The 17,530-nt window shown below is 37.0% G+C and overlaps 1 protein-coding gene across 3 annotated transcripts; it reads right to left on the reverse strand.

The window, feature by feature from the left end:
• Window positions 1–2,658: 2,658 nt before the first annotated feature.
• On the reverse strand, window positions 2,659–9,415 carry arpc3 (actin related protein 2/3 complex, subunit 3). Of its 3 annotated transcripts, none has more exons than XM_069933334.1 (7): window positions 9,308–9,414; window positions 8,840–8,939; window positions 7,685–7,761; window positions 6,941–7,009; window positions 6,423–6,549; window positions 5,376–5,470; window positions 2,659–2,880 (listed from the first exon to the last, which is right to left on the reverse strand). In XM_069933334.1, the coding sequence occupies exons 1-7, from the start codon at window positions 9,311–9,313 to the stop codon at window positions 2,818–2,820; spliced, it is 537 nt and encodes a 178-aa protein (XP_069789435.1). In that variant the 5' UTR covers window positions 9,314–9,414; the 3' UTR covers window positions 2,659–2,817. The 3 variants fall into 3 exon arrangements, with proteins under 3 accessions (XP_069789435.1, XP_069789436.1, XP_069789437.1); XM_069933335.1 differs by having other exon boundaries at window positions 2,830–2,903; window positions 9,308–9,415; XM_069933336.1 differs by lacking the exons at window positions 2,659–2,880; window positions 5,376–5,470 and adding an exon at window positions 5,531–5,694 and having other exon boundaries at window positions 9,308–9,415.
• Between the last annotated feature and the right edge of the window lie 8,115 nt (window positions 9,416–17,530).

Consider the following 17,530-nt stretch of genomic DNA (forward strand, 5'->3'; position numbering starts at 1 on the left):
AATAAAGCTATTGTTGCAAGGACTACTGTGTAAACGTTTACTTCTCAACTATTATGGCTGGGTTTTTTTCAATTTAATGTGGGTCCCTTTGAATTGGTTTAAATTAGTTAATTTTATCTCATGGTTATAATGACCAGCAAATTAACAATAGAAAAAGAATCACCAAAAATAAATATGGATTCATTAAATATAATTACTGGAATTGAGCATTTATTTGATAGTTGACATTTTCAGTGTTGCGGATCATAGGCTTACTTTGCCATTGGCAAGGATCATGACAGATTTAATAACACTGGACAACAATTTTTTCAAAAGGTATGCTTCCTGGAAAAAAAAGGTATTATAATGGATAACTTCAAGATGAACACAGTGATCATTTCAGCTTTGGTACATCACATAGGAAGTTGGAGAAATATCAAATTAACTTTTATTGAATTTAACATGTTTAATTGCATAATGATGCTGACATATTGTTAGTTCAACTGCCCTAAAAATGTTTTAATTTTTGCTGATTCGTTTGTACTCAGCATCTGATGCCTCTTGTGTCAGGATCCAACAATAGTCAGCCTGCAGTGATGGATTCCAGTTACCCTGATATCACTTGTCCATGGTCGCAATGTCCTGCTGAAACCTTTCACTATGTTTGTCACTGACGGCACCGAGATCAGCTGGGAAGACATCCAAGTGCCAATGCAGAGAATGAATTCTCACCGTGTTGCATTTCATGGTTTTGTATGTTTGAAGTAGACTGGAAGTATGACAGGAAGTACAGCATGGGCCCCAAGTACACAACCTTGCAGTGACTCAATTCAAGGAAGATTGTGGAGGTGCTGTCACCAATCCTCACCGATTGTGGTCTGCAGAATAGGAAGTCATGGATCCAATTGCAGAGAGGGGTGCTGAGACAAAGATTCCATAGTTTGAGGATGTTTGCAACTATTAAATTGAAGCCAGGGTAATAATCCATGACTAGTAGTCTGACATAGGGTTAGGGTCCAGGTGTTCCAGTGCTCAGTGGAGGGCCAGGGGAGATGGCATCTACTGTCACTCTGTTTCACCAGTATGTGAATTGGAATGGGTCAAGGGTATCTGGTAGTTTTATTTCATAATTCCACAATGACAGCCCAAGTGCAATATATTCCATTATTGCTTTATTGTACAAGTTACTACAATATTTTAAGAGTATCAGCTCTATGAAAGAGCCAACATGGGATTTGCGCTCTACCAATAACTCAATCAGATCTCTCCACTCTTAAAATTATGGAACCTGCTTCCACCGCCTTTCTGATAAGCAGTCATATTTCCCATTTTGAATTACTGACCCACTTGCCAAGAAAATAACCTCTTCTGGGTTATCTTTTTGCAATTTGTACATATTCTACTGCAACAATATAATGTACAAGTCATGGAAAATATTTACCTTTAGGATCTTAAAGTTGTCTATATTAATACGTACCACCATATAGTTCCACTTTTCTCATACCCAAAGTCTTTCTTCCCCAATAAGCTTTAGGAATTCTAACTTCTTTACATCCTTTTGAAATGTTAACATCCAGAGTTGTCCACATCTCGTGATTAATGTCATTTTTTCTAGCACTTTGCTCATTTATTAAACAAGTAACAAATATATTTTTAAACCAATTTATTTCCCCACCATCTTTAAAGAATCCAAATTTTCTCTGCCTGGATGAGATTTCAAAACTCAGGCCACTTACAGTTCTGCAGTTTTAGTCTGCCCAAAATGACATCATAATGTCTCAACTCCATCTGCAATTCCCACCTTGCCAATCAGAAAAAAAATAAATGTTCTAAAATATTGGAAAAGTTCTAAAGCAAGTTAGCACACATTGCTGCTGCCCAGTAGTTATAACTTTTAATATTCAAATCAGGACAGCACTGCTGATGTAGCGGTTAGCACAACGTCTTTACTGCGTCAGCGATCAAATCCCGCGCTGTCTGAAAGGAGCTTATACGATGTGTCTGTGTTGGTTTTCTCCAGGGGCCCTTGTTTCCTCCCACCATTCAAAAAAAAATGTACCGGGGGTGTAGGTTAAAGGGTATAAATTGGGTGGCACAGTGCTGTATGTCTAAATTTTTTAACAATTGAGGGGATATTTTTGTTTGATATATTTAAAGTATTAACATTTATTTTTAGGTCAACTTCTGTTTCATGAATGACTTCAAACAAACCCTTTTGATATTGAGTATTTTATTTGTGCTATTTGTCAAAAAGAAAATATGTATCAGCTAAATCTTTGCTAAAGGCTAATTAATGAAGCTTTCAATTAACTCGTTTCTCTGCAACTTAGAAAAATTACATTTAAATATGAGAAATACAAATTCCATTCTACAAACCACAACAAATTTTATAATAGAATTTCAATGCTAGTTATGGGAGAAATCGGACCTTTATTGTTAATACTAATATGGCTGTGCAAATAGAATTATAATGATAATGTGCTCATCTGATCCATAATATGCAATGAGAGCAATAACTGGGAATGAAGCTACAGCTTTGAAATACCAAGGAGAGAAGCTTTACTTGTTAGCTAATCTACTAAATAATGTTTAGGCCTCCAAATCTTGCAGATTTAGTTATGAAGACCAGCCATTACATTGAAGCTTTCAAGTAAATAACATACAAAGCAGTTCATTGAGTTAGCTTTCAAAGGAAATAAAATTCCAGTATAACACTGTTCTTTTATTATGTATATCCAAACACCTGTATAAAATCTTACAAGACAAGACAAAAACTTTGTACATCTTGCTGCATGACATATTTGCATGATGCTTTGCATTTGTTACACATTTGTAACATTACTGTCCTGGTGCTGAAAGGCTCTTGTTCATAAACTGCTTCTTTATAAAGCACGTCCACCACTAAAAAGACAAAAAAAAAATCACTGATTTTGGCATTAAACCTGCATTTAAATAATCAGATGAATTATTTCTGCAGTTCTAAAATCTATCATGCTATCCCCTCCACATTTTCATCTTTTATTCAATTTTCTGCCATCACATATCAGACACACTTGGGGTAATTTCAGTTCCTATCACTTGCCTCTCTCCTGAAAGTAAACTTACTCACATAAATGCCAGTTTTATTTAATTCATTCAAGGGACTTGGGCTTCACAGGCAGAACCTGCTGGTGGTAATGGTGAGTGCTGCTTTCAACCCTGCAGTTCCAGGATTTTTACCCAGTGATGGTCAAGGAACAGAGACACTTCCAAGTCAGCATGCTCTGACTTGGAGGGCATCATCTAGTTGGCAGTGATTCCATATTTTTACTGCTGCCCTTCTGGCTGGTAGAAGTCATAGGTTTGGAGGATGCTGTGGGCTATTAAACTCTCCCCCTCCCCCCCCCCAACACATCTTTTTATTTTTTCAAGCAAACAGCTTGCTATTCACCTCAAATGCCTCAGGCAATGTATAAATAATTTTCTTACAAGTCAGAGGCATATTCCCAAAATAGGATGCCTTAAGTCACATAAATAATTCAGTATTGTAGTAAAGATCTTAAATGAGACAGATAATGAGGACTAATCATGGAATATCCAAGTCAATGCAATTCAAACAGCAAACTTTCCAAAACGGGAAGCTTATATCAAAACTGATTTTAATTCCAATCCAACCTCACTATTCTAATTTTGGTCAATCCAAAAGTTTTTAAAATGTATTGGTTTTCAGAATGCTGCAATTTACCACAAAATTCATACACATTTTCAGCAACATTTGGAAAGATACTTAACACAAACTTTCAGTGCATGGAAAACCAACACCAGAAGATGATCCCAGGTGTTATCTTTCTCCTCTGCTTACTTCAGATAGTTTCATGTGGATTTGGTGAGGGCCAGAGGGTGGAAGTGAGTGTTCACTGCTGCCATCAGGAAGGAGGTGTAGGTGCTAGAAGACTTGCACCACCAGATTCAGCCCTGCTACCCCTCCGCTATCAGTATCCTCAATAACAAAGTCAATCTGAGACTCATTTAAGGACTCTTATTTCTTTTTAGTCTCTCTGTATTGCAGTTTTTTTTAAAAAAAAAACATTTGTTATCGGTTTACAGTTCTGTTTACATGTCTACACTGTGTACAGTTTATTTTTTTGCATTACCAATTAGTGGTAATTTTGCCGCACCCACAGGAAAAGAGAATCACAGGGTTGTATGTGATGTCATGTATGTTCTCTGACAATAAATCTGAAATGGCAGGAAGTACAAACATTTTCTTTTCAAGTGGTACAGCAAGTGTTTGCTGTTCTGAAAACTATGGTCAAGTCCCAGTGATAATGGCAGAGCAGAAAACACTTCACGCTCACGCTTCAATCCTTGGCACAATTTTATTTCCAGAAATGGTACATGCTCAGTGCAAAAAAAAACCTTTAAAGTATCAGATCTAAAATGGTTTCTGGATGCCATATTAAAGATGACAAACTACAAAATAATTAACATTTCAAAAACAAATATTTCAACAGGTAATAATCATTCATTAATGGTGTCTTGATCTTTTCCAATTATTCTTTTAACTACAATGATAAACATTTTTTTTAAATCTATTTTCAGAAAGAACACCAGTTTAATCTGATTAATGCTGGAATTCAGTAAACAGGAGCCTCTTGCTTAAATAAACCAACAATCACCAGAGAAGTTATTACCATAAAAACTACACACTAAACCAATGCCAATTTAAAGAATATGCAAAAGGTTAAATTTGATAAACTTATGGAAAGAGGATATTTAAAAATAAAATCTGTTGGAGAAAATCAATGGGTTGAAAGCATCAGTGAGAGAAAACTGATGGACATTTTGGGCTAGAACCCTTCATCAAATCTTACCTGAGCTACATGTAAAATTTGATCAAATATTTTATACATTATTCATGAGAGGATATTTGAAAAAATATAGATGTGTATAAACTAGTTTAAATTGAGAAGTACAGCATAATATTTCTGCACTAGAATGCAATACAAAATATCTTGACTCACTCCACAGCACCACTAGTGAGCATTATGGGATATGTTCTGCTTTTCTCAACAAGATGAATAAATCACACAGCCATGCACCTCTTTAGCTGACTGTGAGAAAGGTTTAATTTGATAAGTTATCTGCTTCTAGGATAAATATTATAGCAGTTCAACGTCAACGTCTTGGCCCCCCCAAAAAAATGCAACACTCCTGTATTAACTGAAAACTCCAAGTGGGATTTAAAGGCTGGTCATGAATCCAAGAGATAAGTACTAGGTTTCTTTGCTGTCCCTTTTTCAAAACCATTACCTGTGATTGAATTTCGATGAACATTAATTTGTTGTTTTAATCTGAGTTTGTAAGAAGCCACTTTAAATGGTGTCCTATTGTAAAGCCACAATCAGAACTCTTACCTTGCTGGGTTTGTCAGTCTGTTGATCAAACACTTTTTCACAAAGTCTTAGTCCAGTTTCTTGCCTGATCTGTTGCAAGTAAGCTCTCATCATCTCTGTAAAGATAACCAAAATTTAGAAGATGTTGAGGATTTAAACCACCCCCACCTTGAAATACATATTTACCTCTTCCTACTTTATCTTTGATAAAAGTTCCTAAAACGAAACGTTAGGTGACCATGGATTCTGTGTGGCTGCTTTTAGGAGGCCAACTTGTGTTTGGGTGTGCATTTACACGACTCCATTTTCCAATTTAAACAAAGCTTCGCAGAACATAAGTCTATTAATAGTGCAAGATTTTAAACAATTATTATTATAGAGGGAGGCTCGAATGCATTTTAAACCCAAGAAAATTCTAAAATTATTCTTAAGGTTATTGAAATCCTGCTGGCAAACTAACATTTGTTATGAATCAGATCCCAAATTGAAGGAAAATTAATGTTTATGTATGTCAGGATATAGACAAAGGCATTTTTTTTAAACTTTATTTATTCATTCAATAGACAAAGGCATATTGAATGAACAAAATGTATATGTCCAATTATAATCTTTGGAGAAACATTGGCCTTTTATAAAGGACCACTATACACATCATGAAACAAAAGTGCACCGATTTGCCACTCTAAGATTAAGTCACACAGCACCACAATAACATTCTCTAAAGAACTGGGAAGAAAGTTCACATCAACATGTTTCGGAACATCACAGATAGAGGCAGAAAAGGAGGGGGGAAAAAGGACATTTACTCAACTGTAGATGGGGGAATGATGTGAAGAACAAGTAGAGAAAGAAATTAACCCCAAATTAACTGTGCATGTTTTATATTTTGAAATTATATGAACTAAATTTTAAATATTATAAAATGTTAGCTGTGCTACAAGGATAACATGTTACAAAATAATATCTAAAAATCATAAATAGTTAATCTATTCATGATATTTTGTATACATTTTCTTTGGTTTTATTAAAAAAAACTATGATGATTTTATTAATGGTGCATCCACATACCATCTTCCTGCTTATGTCCAGGCTTTGCATACATGGCATTGAGGGGAAAACCTGGCTCTCCAGGAATGGGAAAGTTGGTTATTCCCAAGGTGTACATTTCTTTCTCTCCTTGATTTTTGGAGTTGCACTATGTTGGGAAAAGCAAAATGATCACATCCTAATGCAATTCAGAAGGGTTTAAATATACTGCACTTAAAATACATAGAAAACCATTTAACAACTGTTTAAGAAGCAGCATCTGCAACTTCAGTTGTAAAGAGTTCATGGGATTTTTCTATTTTTAATCCCACATAGAAAGTGATTACTTTTCAAACTAATGTTTAGCAAATCCGAAACATTCCAACCACATTCTGCCTGACTGAAATCACTTCCTGATTCCATGAAGCAGTTCTTGAATTACACGCACACTGCAGCATCCAATCATCTCAAGCAGCACAACAGAAGTTAAGCTGTGCAAGTTGTCTGCACCTTATAAGGGCAGGGTGAAGGAAATTAAGTACACCAGCATTCCTCCTTACCCTTTGTAACTTTTTGAGGCATTCAGTGATGTAGAGAGTGATATAAATTAAGGTTCTATCAGCTTCATTCTGCAATAAAAACATTGGATTGTTACTTGAAATATAATGGCAAGCAGTGTTAATAAGAACTTCTATGTACCATTATTTAATTAGTTCCTGGCTGATCTGCATCTTAATTTCATCTTCTTTAATTCAGTTGCATTCACATTTTATGGGGTTTTTTTGTTCAATTATATAATCAAGAGTTTATGGAAACATTAAAGAAGACATCCCTAGTAGAAATGTCTACTAGTTAAGTCTGCAAAATATCTCAACAAATTAAAAGTTTTGTACCAATGTTTAAATTGAATAAGTTACCCTGTACACTGTGATCTCAGGCTTCAAACCAGCTTTATTTTCTTTATCAAAAGGTTTCTCTTTCGTCATGCCCACATACTGGAGGTTTCTAACGTCAACAACTTAACTCATGGTTCAGGAGCAGAAAAGCAAAAGAAAGGCTCAAAATGATTCACCCTCTGATTTTCATAGCACGGGGGTGGGGGACCGATTTGGCTTCTTCCCATTTTGATCAGGAAATCACAATAAATAACACACCCAGGGCAGGTACATTTCACACCATTTTATTGCAAAGTGTTATTCTTGTTATGCTCTCTGCATTGCATTATTCCCTTCAATAATTTGCAAAAATTGACAAGTGTCTCCTTTTCATATTCTTCAAAGTTGACCAAAAAAAAAAGGGCTTACCTTTATCTCATAGTTTTTAAAGAAAACATTTGCCTTAAAATAATAGATTGCTTCATCAATTACATCAGTATCCTTGGCTGCAAAAGAAAAAAAAATAATTGGTACAACAATAATCAATATTTATACTTGTATCCTTCAATATTTCTTATTTTGCCCTTCCAAATCTCCAACCCACAATCCTTTCAAGGCAAACATTTCAATAAATATCAACCTGAACCACCCAAAAGTTATACTCAGATATCATTTGAAAGGATGAATAGATCCCCAAAACTATGATTGTGGTTCAATTTCCACAGCTGAGCTGCCTGCAAATGAAGTGATATTTTTCTTATGACCCAGTGAATTTAGTCCACATATGAAGGCAGCAGCCCTCACAAAAGACAATATCTGCATGTTATGATTGAACACTAGTGCCTTTTGAATCAAAACAAAAATCCTTTCCAGCTAATTCTTCACCCGGACATGTTCACATTTTTCTAGTAGAGGGAGGAAATACAATTCACTTCATAAACATTCCCTATTCTTCAAAAACATCCAGCAAAAAAGTAGATAAGATTGCTGCCAATGCCATGTTAAAACTAATGAGCAGGTCTAGAGAGCAGGCTCTACAGTATCTCAAAATATTACCAATCATCAACCTTATTTAAGTTTTTTTTGGGGGGGGGAGAGCTTGGAGAATGAAAATTTGCAGTCAATAACCATAGTAACATGTTGTCAATATATTCCACACATGGTTAATTAGGAATCAAGATGTGAGCAAATGCCTGGTTGCTAAGGAAATTATAAAAAAGTCATGGGCATGACCTCAAGGCACATATTTAATCTATACATGCATATAGAATATGTTTAGTTTTGTGCAAATGTTTCCTCATCACCATGCTTTGTTATCTTTTACCGGATGGTGCCAAATACATTTCCCTCTATTGCATAGATTATTTTATGTATACAGCCATAGCTTCTCATTCATGGTTTTCATTTCCTGTTGTAGTCTGAATTGTAAATCATAAATTACTGCACACTTAACTCCCTTGTACCAGCAACTTATTCAAAATCATTTTAAAATTATCAAACAAGGTTAGACTAAAAAAAAACAAATTTTCATTAACCACAACAATCTAAAAGTAACGCTTTTAATTTATTAATCACGAAACTTACTTTCTTTTGGAGCTGGACCTTTGAATTGAGTTTTCAGTGGCAATAATGCCATATTTCCAATTAGCTTCACATCCTGGTCCATGAGGGTTGAATGATAAGCCTGAGGAATAGAAACATAACGATCAGTCACACTCTCCCCCTTCTTTATGGCTGGAATGTCCAATATTTTAATATGTTCCCTATTTAAGACGTTGACTGATAAGGAAGACCCGGAATAAAGGATGCAGAGTTGCGAGAAAGGTCAGCTCATTTAGTCAAGTGGATGCCAATACAGTTCTTCCTCAAACGCGATAAAGGAACTCCCCAGTAAATGATTTTGACAGGGTCTAGGCCTCACTGCCCGACTTCCTGATCTCTCACATCCTATTTTCAGAGCTCATTTCAGTGCCACGAATTCTCGGACATTTTAAATTTACTCCAACAAGGAAAAGTTCAAAGCGGCAAAAAAAAATCACAAGAAACACTCACCGGCATTTTAAAAGCTCCACGGGGCAGCGAGATCTTTCTGCCAGCGCCTATCACTTCCGCTTGTCCCACCCTGCCGGGCACAGGCACGAGCACGTCCGACTCCAGGAGCGAGCGCGCCTTCACTCACGTGACGGGCGGCCCACGCTTAGCGCTTGCGCAGATGAATTTTTTTGGAGGCCTCTGACCTTGCATCGTTGAGGCTGGCCTTCCTTATAACTCATTTCAAGCACAAGCTGATGCAGTTCTCTTCCCTCACAGGCAAAAGCTTGGGTGATTTCTTCATTGGCCATCACCAGGTCATGCAGCTTAGTAAGATTAATCACCGGAGGCACAGGATCTATGGAACGAGCTGTCATATAGCATTTTACCTGTGTCCAATGGCCAAATTTATGTCTTTTCCGACCTAGGATCAAATAAAGTATATACTCCTTTTACACATTTATTTATCGGGGGTTTGTGGAGAATACCATCTAGATACATCGGCCAAGTTCAGGTCACACAGACGTGTTGTGGTCCAATTTCGGATACAACAGTGTCATTCGACGGTCTCAGTTCCCACTGGCAAGTGCCTACTGAGTGCTCCATAGAACATGGCTCATAAACGGCTGTCTGATATGGACATACCATCCCAAATGGCCAGTGGACACAACCCTTAGCAGAATGGGTCCTATTCTGAACATCTACCCACTTTCCTTGAAATATTGGATACCAAAAATTATTCCCAAACAACTGGGGCAGTATCCGATACTGACACCAAATCTGAGCATTCGTAGCACTAATAATTTCCATAGTAATGTTGCATCCTTTCTTATCACAGCGAGTATATTTAAGACGAGGTCGGACCGTCAAATGAAAAGTTTCATCCCTCTGCTTAATCCCCAATATTTGCTCCCAGGTCTGCAAGTGAAAGGAATAAACCTTTCGTTCTAATTCCGCTCGAAACAGTTGCCTTACCTACTTCTTTCATCAGACAATAAGTATAATTCTTATTCATACTTGTCTGATTCTTTATCACTTTCTCCAATTCCTTCTCTACTTGCGAATTTTGCTTCCATGTCATAACATCCGTGAGATAGTTTGACACCTGTGCATGCTGCAATCTCTTATCCCACACATTCCGCAGCTTTATTCCTTTACCAACCAATCCTCCCACAGTCTGTACTTTATCCTGCAGGGTCTCTATGTCCATGGAGTTTCGAGCCCCTATCCCTGTTCCAACCTCATCTAACACCGTTCCCCACAAGTCCCTTTTACTTCTAAGTTTGTAAAATGGTTTTTCCAAACTCATCTCTATCTCAGTTACCTTGCAGATTCCTGAAGTCTGAGTTTCATATTTTATTTGGACTGTTACATTTAACACCTGGAGGGATCTAACTACTGGAGTACAAGTGGTAAGCATACGTCTCAAATGTCCCATATTAGTTTCTTCCTGACGTGCCGACCTGACCAGCCATCCTACCACCATTGATGACCCCGTCCTTTTTCAGTGTTGTTTTTACAGCCATACCACTTGGTCCCATTTAGCACAACGGTATGCCTATCACTGTTGGTCAAGTTTTCCCTCTTCTTTGACCATTCCCTTAGCCATTGCTTATTCTTATATTGGGAAGAATTACTGTTGGCTTCACAGAACATTGTCACTCCTGGTACCCATTCTATCATCAGGTTAGCTGATTCTCCCTTACTCAGAGCAATGTCAGTATACCATTGATGGGAAGATACCCCACATACGATAGTTCTATTCCCAATCACGCATCTTTTTCCAGCTGCGCACACAAAAATTCCCTGTGTCCAATTCCCATCTGTTTTTTTCAACCAATTATTGAAGTGTGCCGGTTCAATGTTGGTGGCAGCGTCGCGGCTATGACCCAAACCACTATTGTCACAACCAATGGTATTACAATCAACCGCGTCATTCTGTCAACTTCAAGATAGATATATCACTTCAAATACTGATATACAGTAACCGTAATCTAATGGTCTCTTTTAAAGGGATCCGTAAAAATTCTTAGTCCAGTTTCTTCACAGGGTCTCAGTCATCTCCGTTCGAATCTGTTCCAGTGTCCATGTAGGTGGGTCCGTTGCTGCACACTGACTCCAGTGATACCAAGTCTCTCCTTTTCCTTGTAGTCGAATTGCGTGGGCCGTTCTTTCCACCACTCTGTAGGGTCCACCTGGGCTCCGACCACTTTCTTTTGATCACCTTCAGCAGAACCCACTCAGCAATGGATGATATCGGGGTTTCACCTTTTCGTTCGGTACTTGTAACCTGTTGTGAAAAAGCTGATACCAGAGCCGTTAGTTTATCATAATAAAGCTTTCATCTTATGGGGCTTACCTCTTCCTTCGTGGTCTGAATCCCTGCTCCAGGTCCCGGAAACTGGTGCCCCGTTTGTAGTTCATACGGAGTAAATCCTGTCACAGAACTTATCGAACTCCTTATTGACATCAATGCCAGGGGCAACGCAGCCACCCAATTTAATTTGGTCCGTGCCTGCACTTTCTCAATCTTACCTTTTATTGTTTGGTTCATCCTCTCCACTTATCCTTGGATTGTGGATGAGACACCGTTCCGAAGGCGTGTTTTAATCCCAACACCGCTTCAACCTCCTGTAAATCTTTTTTTTTATTTAATTTTTAATTTTTCACACCATAAATCACATTAGCCATGATACACACTTTTTCCTTTTCACACATATACAGTGATATTTTCTCCCCCCCCCCTCCCTCCTCCCAACCCATCCCCCCACACCCCCCCTCCCATCCATTTAAGGTATACAATCTAGGATACATTAAACCAGTCAGACAATGTTGTCACTCAACAAAAATACACCAGAAATTCTACTGAGTCCATTCTTTTTTTTCCTTCTCCTTCCATCAACATAGGTAATGATTGTCCCCGGTAGGTTTTCGCTATTGTATTTAATGTAAGGCTCCCATATTTGTTTGAATATTTCAATATTATTTCTTAAACTATATGTTATTTTTTCTTATGGAATACATTTATTCATTTCTATATACCATTGTTGTATTTTCAAATTATCTTCCAATTTCCAGGTTGACATAATACATTTTTTTGCTACGGCTAGAGCTATCTTAACAAATCTTTTTTGTGCATCCTCCAAATCAATTCCAAATTCTTTGTTTTTTATGTTACTTAGGAGAAAGATCTCTAGATTCTTTGGTATATTGTTTTCTGTTATTTTATTTAATATCTGATTGAGATCTTCCCAAAATTTTTCTACTTTCTCACATGTCCAGATTGCATGAATTGTTGTTCCCATTTCTTTTTTACATCGAAAACATCTATCAGATACTGTTGGGTCCCATTTATTTAACTTTTGAGGTGTAATGTATAGTCTGTGTATCCAGTTATATTGTATCATACGTAGCCTCGTATTTATTGTATTTCTCATCGTTCCAGAACATAATTTCTCCCATGTTTCCTTTTTTATCTTTATATTTAAATCTTGTTCCCATTTTTGTTTAGTTTTACCATTTGTTTCCTCATTCTCCTTTTCTTGCAGTTTAATATACATATTTGTTATAAATCTTTTGATTATCATTGTATCTGTAATCACATATTCAAGGTTACTTGCCTCTGGCAAACTCAAACTGCTTCCTAATTTATCCTTCAAATAGGATCTCAATTGATAATATGCCAGCGCTGTATCTTGAGTTATATTGTACTTATCTTTCATTTGTTCAAAGGATAAGAATCTATTTCCTGAAAAACAATTTTCTATTCTTTTAATCCCTTTTTTTCCCATTCTCTAAAGGAAAGGTTATCTATTGTAAAAGGGAGTAACTTGTTTTGCGTCAATATTAGTTTTGGTAATTGATAATTTGTTTTATTTCTTTCTACATGAATCTTCTTCCAAATATTGAGGAGATGATGTAATACTGGAGAACTTCAATGTTGTACCAATTTTTCATCCCATTTATATAATATGTGTTCAGGTATCTTTTCCCCTATTTTATCTAATTCTAATCTCGTCCAGTCTGGTTTTTCCCTTGTTTGATAAAAATCTGATAGGTATCTTAATTGTGCAGCTCTATAATAATTTTTAAAGTTTGGCAGTTGTAAGCCTCCTTGTTTATACCATTCTGTTAATTTATCTAGTGCTATCCTCGGTTTCCCCCCTCTCCATAAAAATTTCCTTATTATTTTCTTTAACTCCTTGAAGAATTTTTCTGTCAGTTGTATTGGCAATGCCTGAAATAAGTATAATATCCTTGGAAAAATGTTCATTTTAATACAGTTTATCCTTCCTATTAGTGTTAGTGGTAAATCTTTCCAATGCTCTAAATCGTCCTGTAATTTTTTCATTAGTGGATAATAATTGAGTTTATATAGTTGGCCGAGATTTTTGTTTATTTGTACACCTAAGTATCTTATTGCCTGCATTTGCCATCTAAATGGAGATTCCTTCTTAAATTTTGAGAAATCCGCATTATTCATAGGCATTGCTTCACTTTTATTTACGTTTATCTTGTAACCCGACACTTCTCCATATTCCTTCAATTTCTTATATAATTCTTTTATTGATAGTTCTGGTTCTGTTAAGTACACTATAACATCATCCGCAAATAGACTGATTTTATATTCCTTGTCTTTTATTTTTATTCCTTTTATATTATTATCTATTCTTATCAATTCTGCTAGTGGTTCTATAGCTAATGCAAACAATAAAGGTGATAGTGGGCATCCCTACCGCGTTGACCTGCTTAAGTTAAATTGCTTTGATACATGTCCATTTACTGTCACTTTCGCTAACGGTCCCTTATATAATGCTTTAATCCAATTAATATACTTCTCCGGTAAACGGAATTTTTGCAATACTTTGAACAAATAATTCCATTCTACTCTGTCAAAGGCCTTCTCTGCGTCTAAAGCAACTGCTACTGTAGGTGCTTTATTTCCTTCTACTGCATGAATTAAGTTAATAAATTTACAAATATTGTCTGTTGTGCGTCTTTTTTTGATAAATCCAGTTTGGTCTAAATTTACCATTTTCGGTACATGCTCTGCTAATCTGTTTGCTAATAGTTTAGCTATTATCTTATAATCTGTGTTTAGTAAAGATTCTCGCACCAACCCTCTTTTCAATCTTCTTCAGCATGATGCTGAACCAAGCCATGAAAGACCCCAACAATGAAGACGCTGTTTACATCCGGTACCGCACGGATGGCAGTCTCTTCAATCTGAGGCGCCTGCAAGCTCACACCAAGACACAAGAGCAACTTGTCCGTGAACTACTCTTTGCAGACGATGCCGCTTTAGTTGCCCATTCAGAGCCAGCTCTTCACCGCTTGACGTCCTGCTTTGCGGAAACTGCCAAAATGTTTGGCCTGGAAGTCAGCCTGAAGAAAACTGAGGTCCTCCATCAGCCCCCCCACATCTCCATCGGGCACACAAAACTCAAAACGGTCAACCAGTTTACCTATCTAGGCTGCACCATTTCATCAGATGCAAGGATCGACAATGAGATAGACAACAGACTCGCCAAGGCAAATAGCGCCTTTGGAAGACTACACAAAAGAGTCTGGAAAAACAACCAACTGAAAAACCTCACAAAGATAAGCGTATACAGAGCCGTTGTCATACCCACACTCCTGTTCGGCTCCGAATCATGGGTCCTCTACCGGCACCACCTACGGCTCCTAGAACGCTTCCACCAGCGTTGTCTCCGCTCCATCCTCAACATCCATAGGAGCGCTTTCATCCCTAACGTCGAAGTACTCGAGATGGCAGAGGTCGACAGCATCGAGTCCACGCTGCTGAAGATCCAGCTGCGCTGGATGGGTCACGTCTCCAGAATGGAGGACCATTGCCTTCCCAAGATCGTGTTATATGGCGAGCTCTCCACTGGCCACTGTGACAGAGGTGCACCAAAGAAAAGGTACAAGGACTGCCTAAAGAAATCTCTTGGTGCCTGCCACATTGACCACCGCCAGTGGGCTGATAACGCCACAAACCGTGCATCTTGGCGCCTCACAGTTTGGCGGGCAGCAACCTCCTTTGAAGAAGACCGCAGAGCCTACCTCACTGACAAAAGGCAAAGGAGGAAAAACCCAACACCCAACCCCAACCAACCAATTTTCCCATGCAACCGCTGCAACCGTGTCTGCCTGTCCCGCATCGGACTTGTCAGCCACAAACGAGCCTGCAGCTGATGTGGACTTTTTACCCCCTCCATAAATCTTCGTCCGCGAAGCCAAGCCAAAGAAAAGAAGTAAAGATATTGGTCTATATGACGCTGGTGAGAGTGGATCTTTCCCTTGCTTTAGTATTACTGTAATTATTGCTGTTTTACATGAATCTGGTAAGCTTTGTGTTTCATCAATCTGGTTGATTACATCCAGGAGGGGCGGAATTAATAAGTCTTTAAATGTTTTGTAGAATTCTATTGGGAATCCATCCTCACCTGGTGTCTTATCATTTGGTAATTTTTTTATTATCTCTTGTATTTCTACTATTCCAAATGGTTCTGTTAATTTATTTTGTTCCTCTATTTGTAGTTTTGGTAGTTCAATTTTAGTCAGAAATTCATCTATTTTCCCTTCTTTCCCTTCGTTTTCAGTTCGGTATAATTGTTCGTAGAATTCTCTAGTTTTCCTTAATTTTTTTTGGATTATATGTAATTTGTTTGTCTTTTTTCCTTGATGCCAGTACCATTCTCTTAGTTTGTTCTGTCTTAAGCTGCCATGCTAGAATTTTGTGCGTTTTTTCCCCTAGTTCATAATATTTCTGTTTTGTCTTCATTATATTCTTCTCCACCTTATATGTTTGTAGTGTTTCATATTTTATTTTTTTATCTGCCAATTCTCTTCTTTTAGTTGTATCTTCCTTCATTGCTAATTTTTTTTCTATATTTACAATTTCCCTTTCCAACTGCTCTGTTTCCTGATTATAGTCCTTCTTCATCTCGGTTACATAACTTATTATTTGCCCTCTAATGAATGCTTTCATTGCATCCCATAGTATAAACTTATCTTCCACTGATTCTGTATTTATTTCAAAATACATTTTTATTTGTTTTTCAATAAATTATCTAAAATCCTGCCTTTTAAGTAACATGGGGTTTAATCTCCATCTATACATTCTTGGAGGGATATCCTCTAGCTTTACTGTCAATATTAAGGGTGAATGGTCCGATAGTATTCTAGCTTTATATTCTGTTTTTCTTACTCTATCTTGCATACTAGCTGATTACAAAAATAGGTCTATTCTTGAGTATGTTTTATGTCTAGCCGAGTAATATGAATATTCCTTTTCTTTTGGGTGTTGTTTCCTCAATATATCCAAAAGTTGCACTTCTTCCATTGATTTAATTATAAATTTGGTTACTTTGTTCTTTCTGTTAATTTTTTTCCCAGTTTTATCCATATTTGAATCCAAATTCAGGTTGAAATCCCCTCCTATTAATATGTTCCCTTGCGTATTTGCTACCTTCAAAAAGATATCTTGCATAAACTTTTGATCTTCTTTGTTAGGTGAATATACATTGAGTAGATTCCAAAACTCTGAATATATCTGACATTTTATCATTACATATCTCCCTGCTAGATCTATGATTTCCTCTTCTATTTTAAATGGCACATTTTTACTAATTAATATAGCCACTCCTCTTGCTTTTGAATTATACGATGCTGCTGTTACATGTCCTACCCAATCTCTCTTTAATTTCTTGTGCTCCAATTCAGTTAAGTGTGTTTCTTGCACAAATGCTATATCACTTTTTTCTTTTTTCAGTAAATTTAGCAGTTTCTTCCTTTTAATTTGGTTATGTATTCCGTTAATATTTAAAGTCATATAGTTCAACGTAGCCATTTTATACTTTGTTTATCTTCCCTTTCTGTTTTTCCATCATTACCTTTCCTCCTTTTCCATTTCTGTTTTCTTATTTTAAACCCTTTATAAGACAACATTCCTAAAACATCAAACATTTTCCTTGTTCTCCTATTTAAAACTTCTTTAGCCCCAATCTCCCCTTCCCCTCCTGAGTTGTCCTTTATCCCTTGTCGGACAACCACATCTCCCCTCTCCATTTGGGTTTGCGAATTCACTCGCAAGCGTCAGCTGATTTTGCAGTGACCGCAACTCCTCCTCACCCAGCCCCCCCCCAGAAAAGATTTCACTTTTCATATGTAACAAAGGTCACTCTTTTAGTTCCCTCCTTATTCCCTCTATTCCATTTCCTTCCCTTATTAATTCTTGTC

This window comes from Narcine bancroftii, chromosome 4 (genome assembly GCF_036971445.1).
Source record: "Narcine bancroftii isolate sNarBan1 chromosome 4, sNarBan1.hap1, whole genome shotgun sequence".
In the NCBI taxonomy this organism is placed as follows: domain Eukaryota; kingdom Metazoa; phylum Chordata; class Chondrichthyes; order Torpediniformes; family Narcinidae; genus Narcine; species Narcine bancroftii.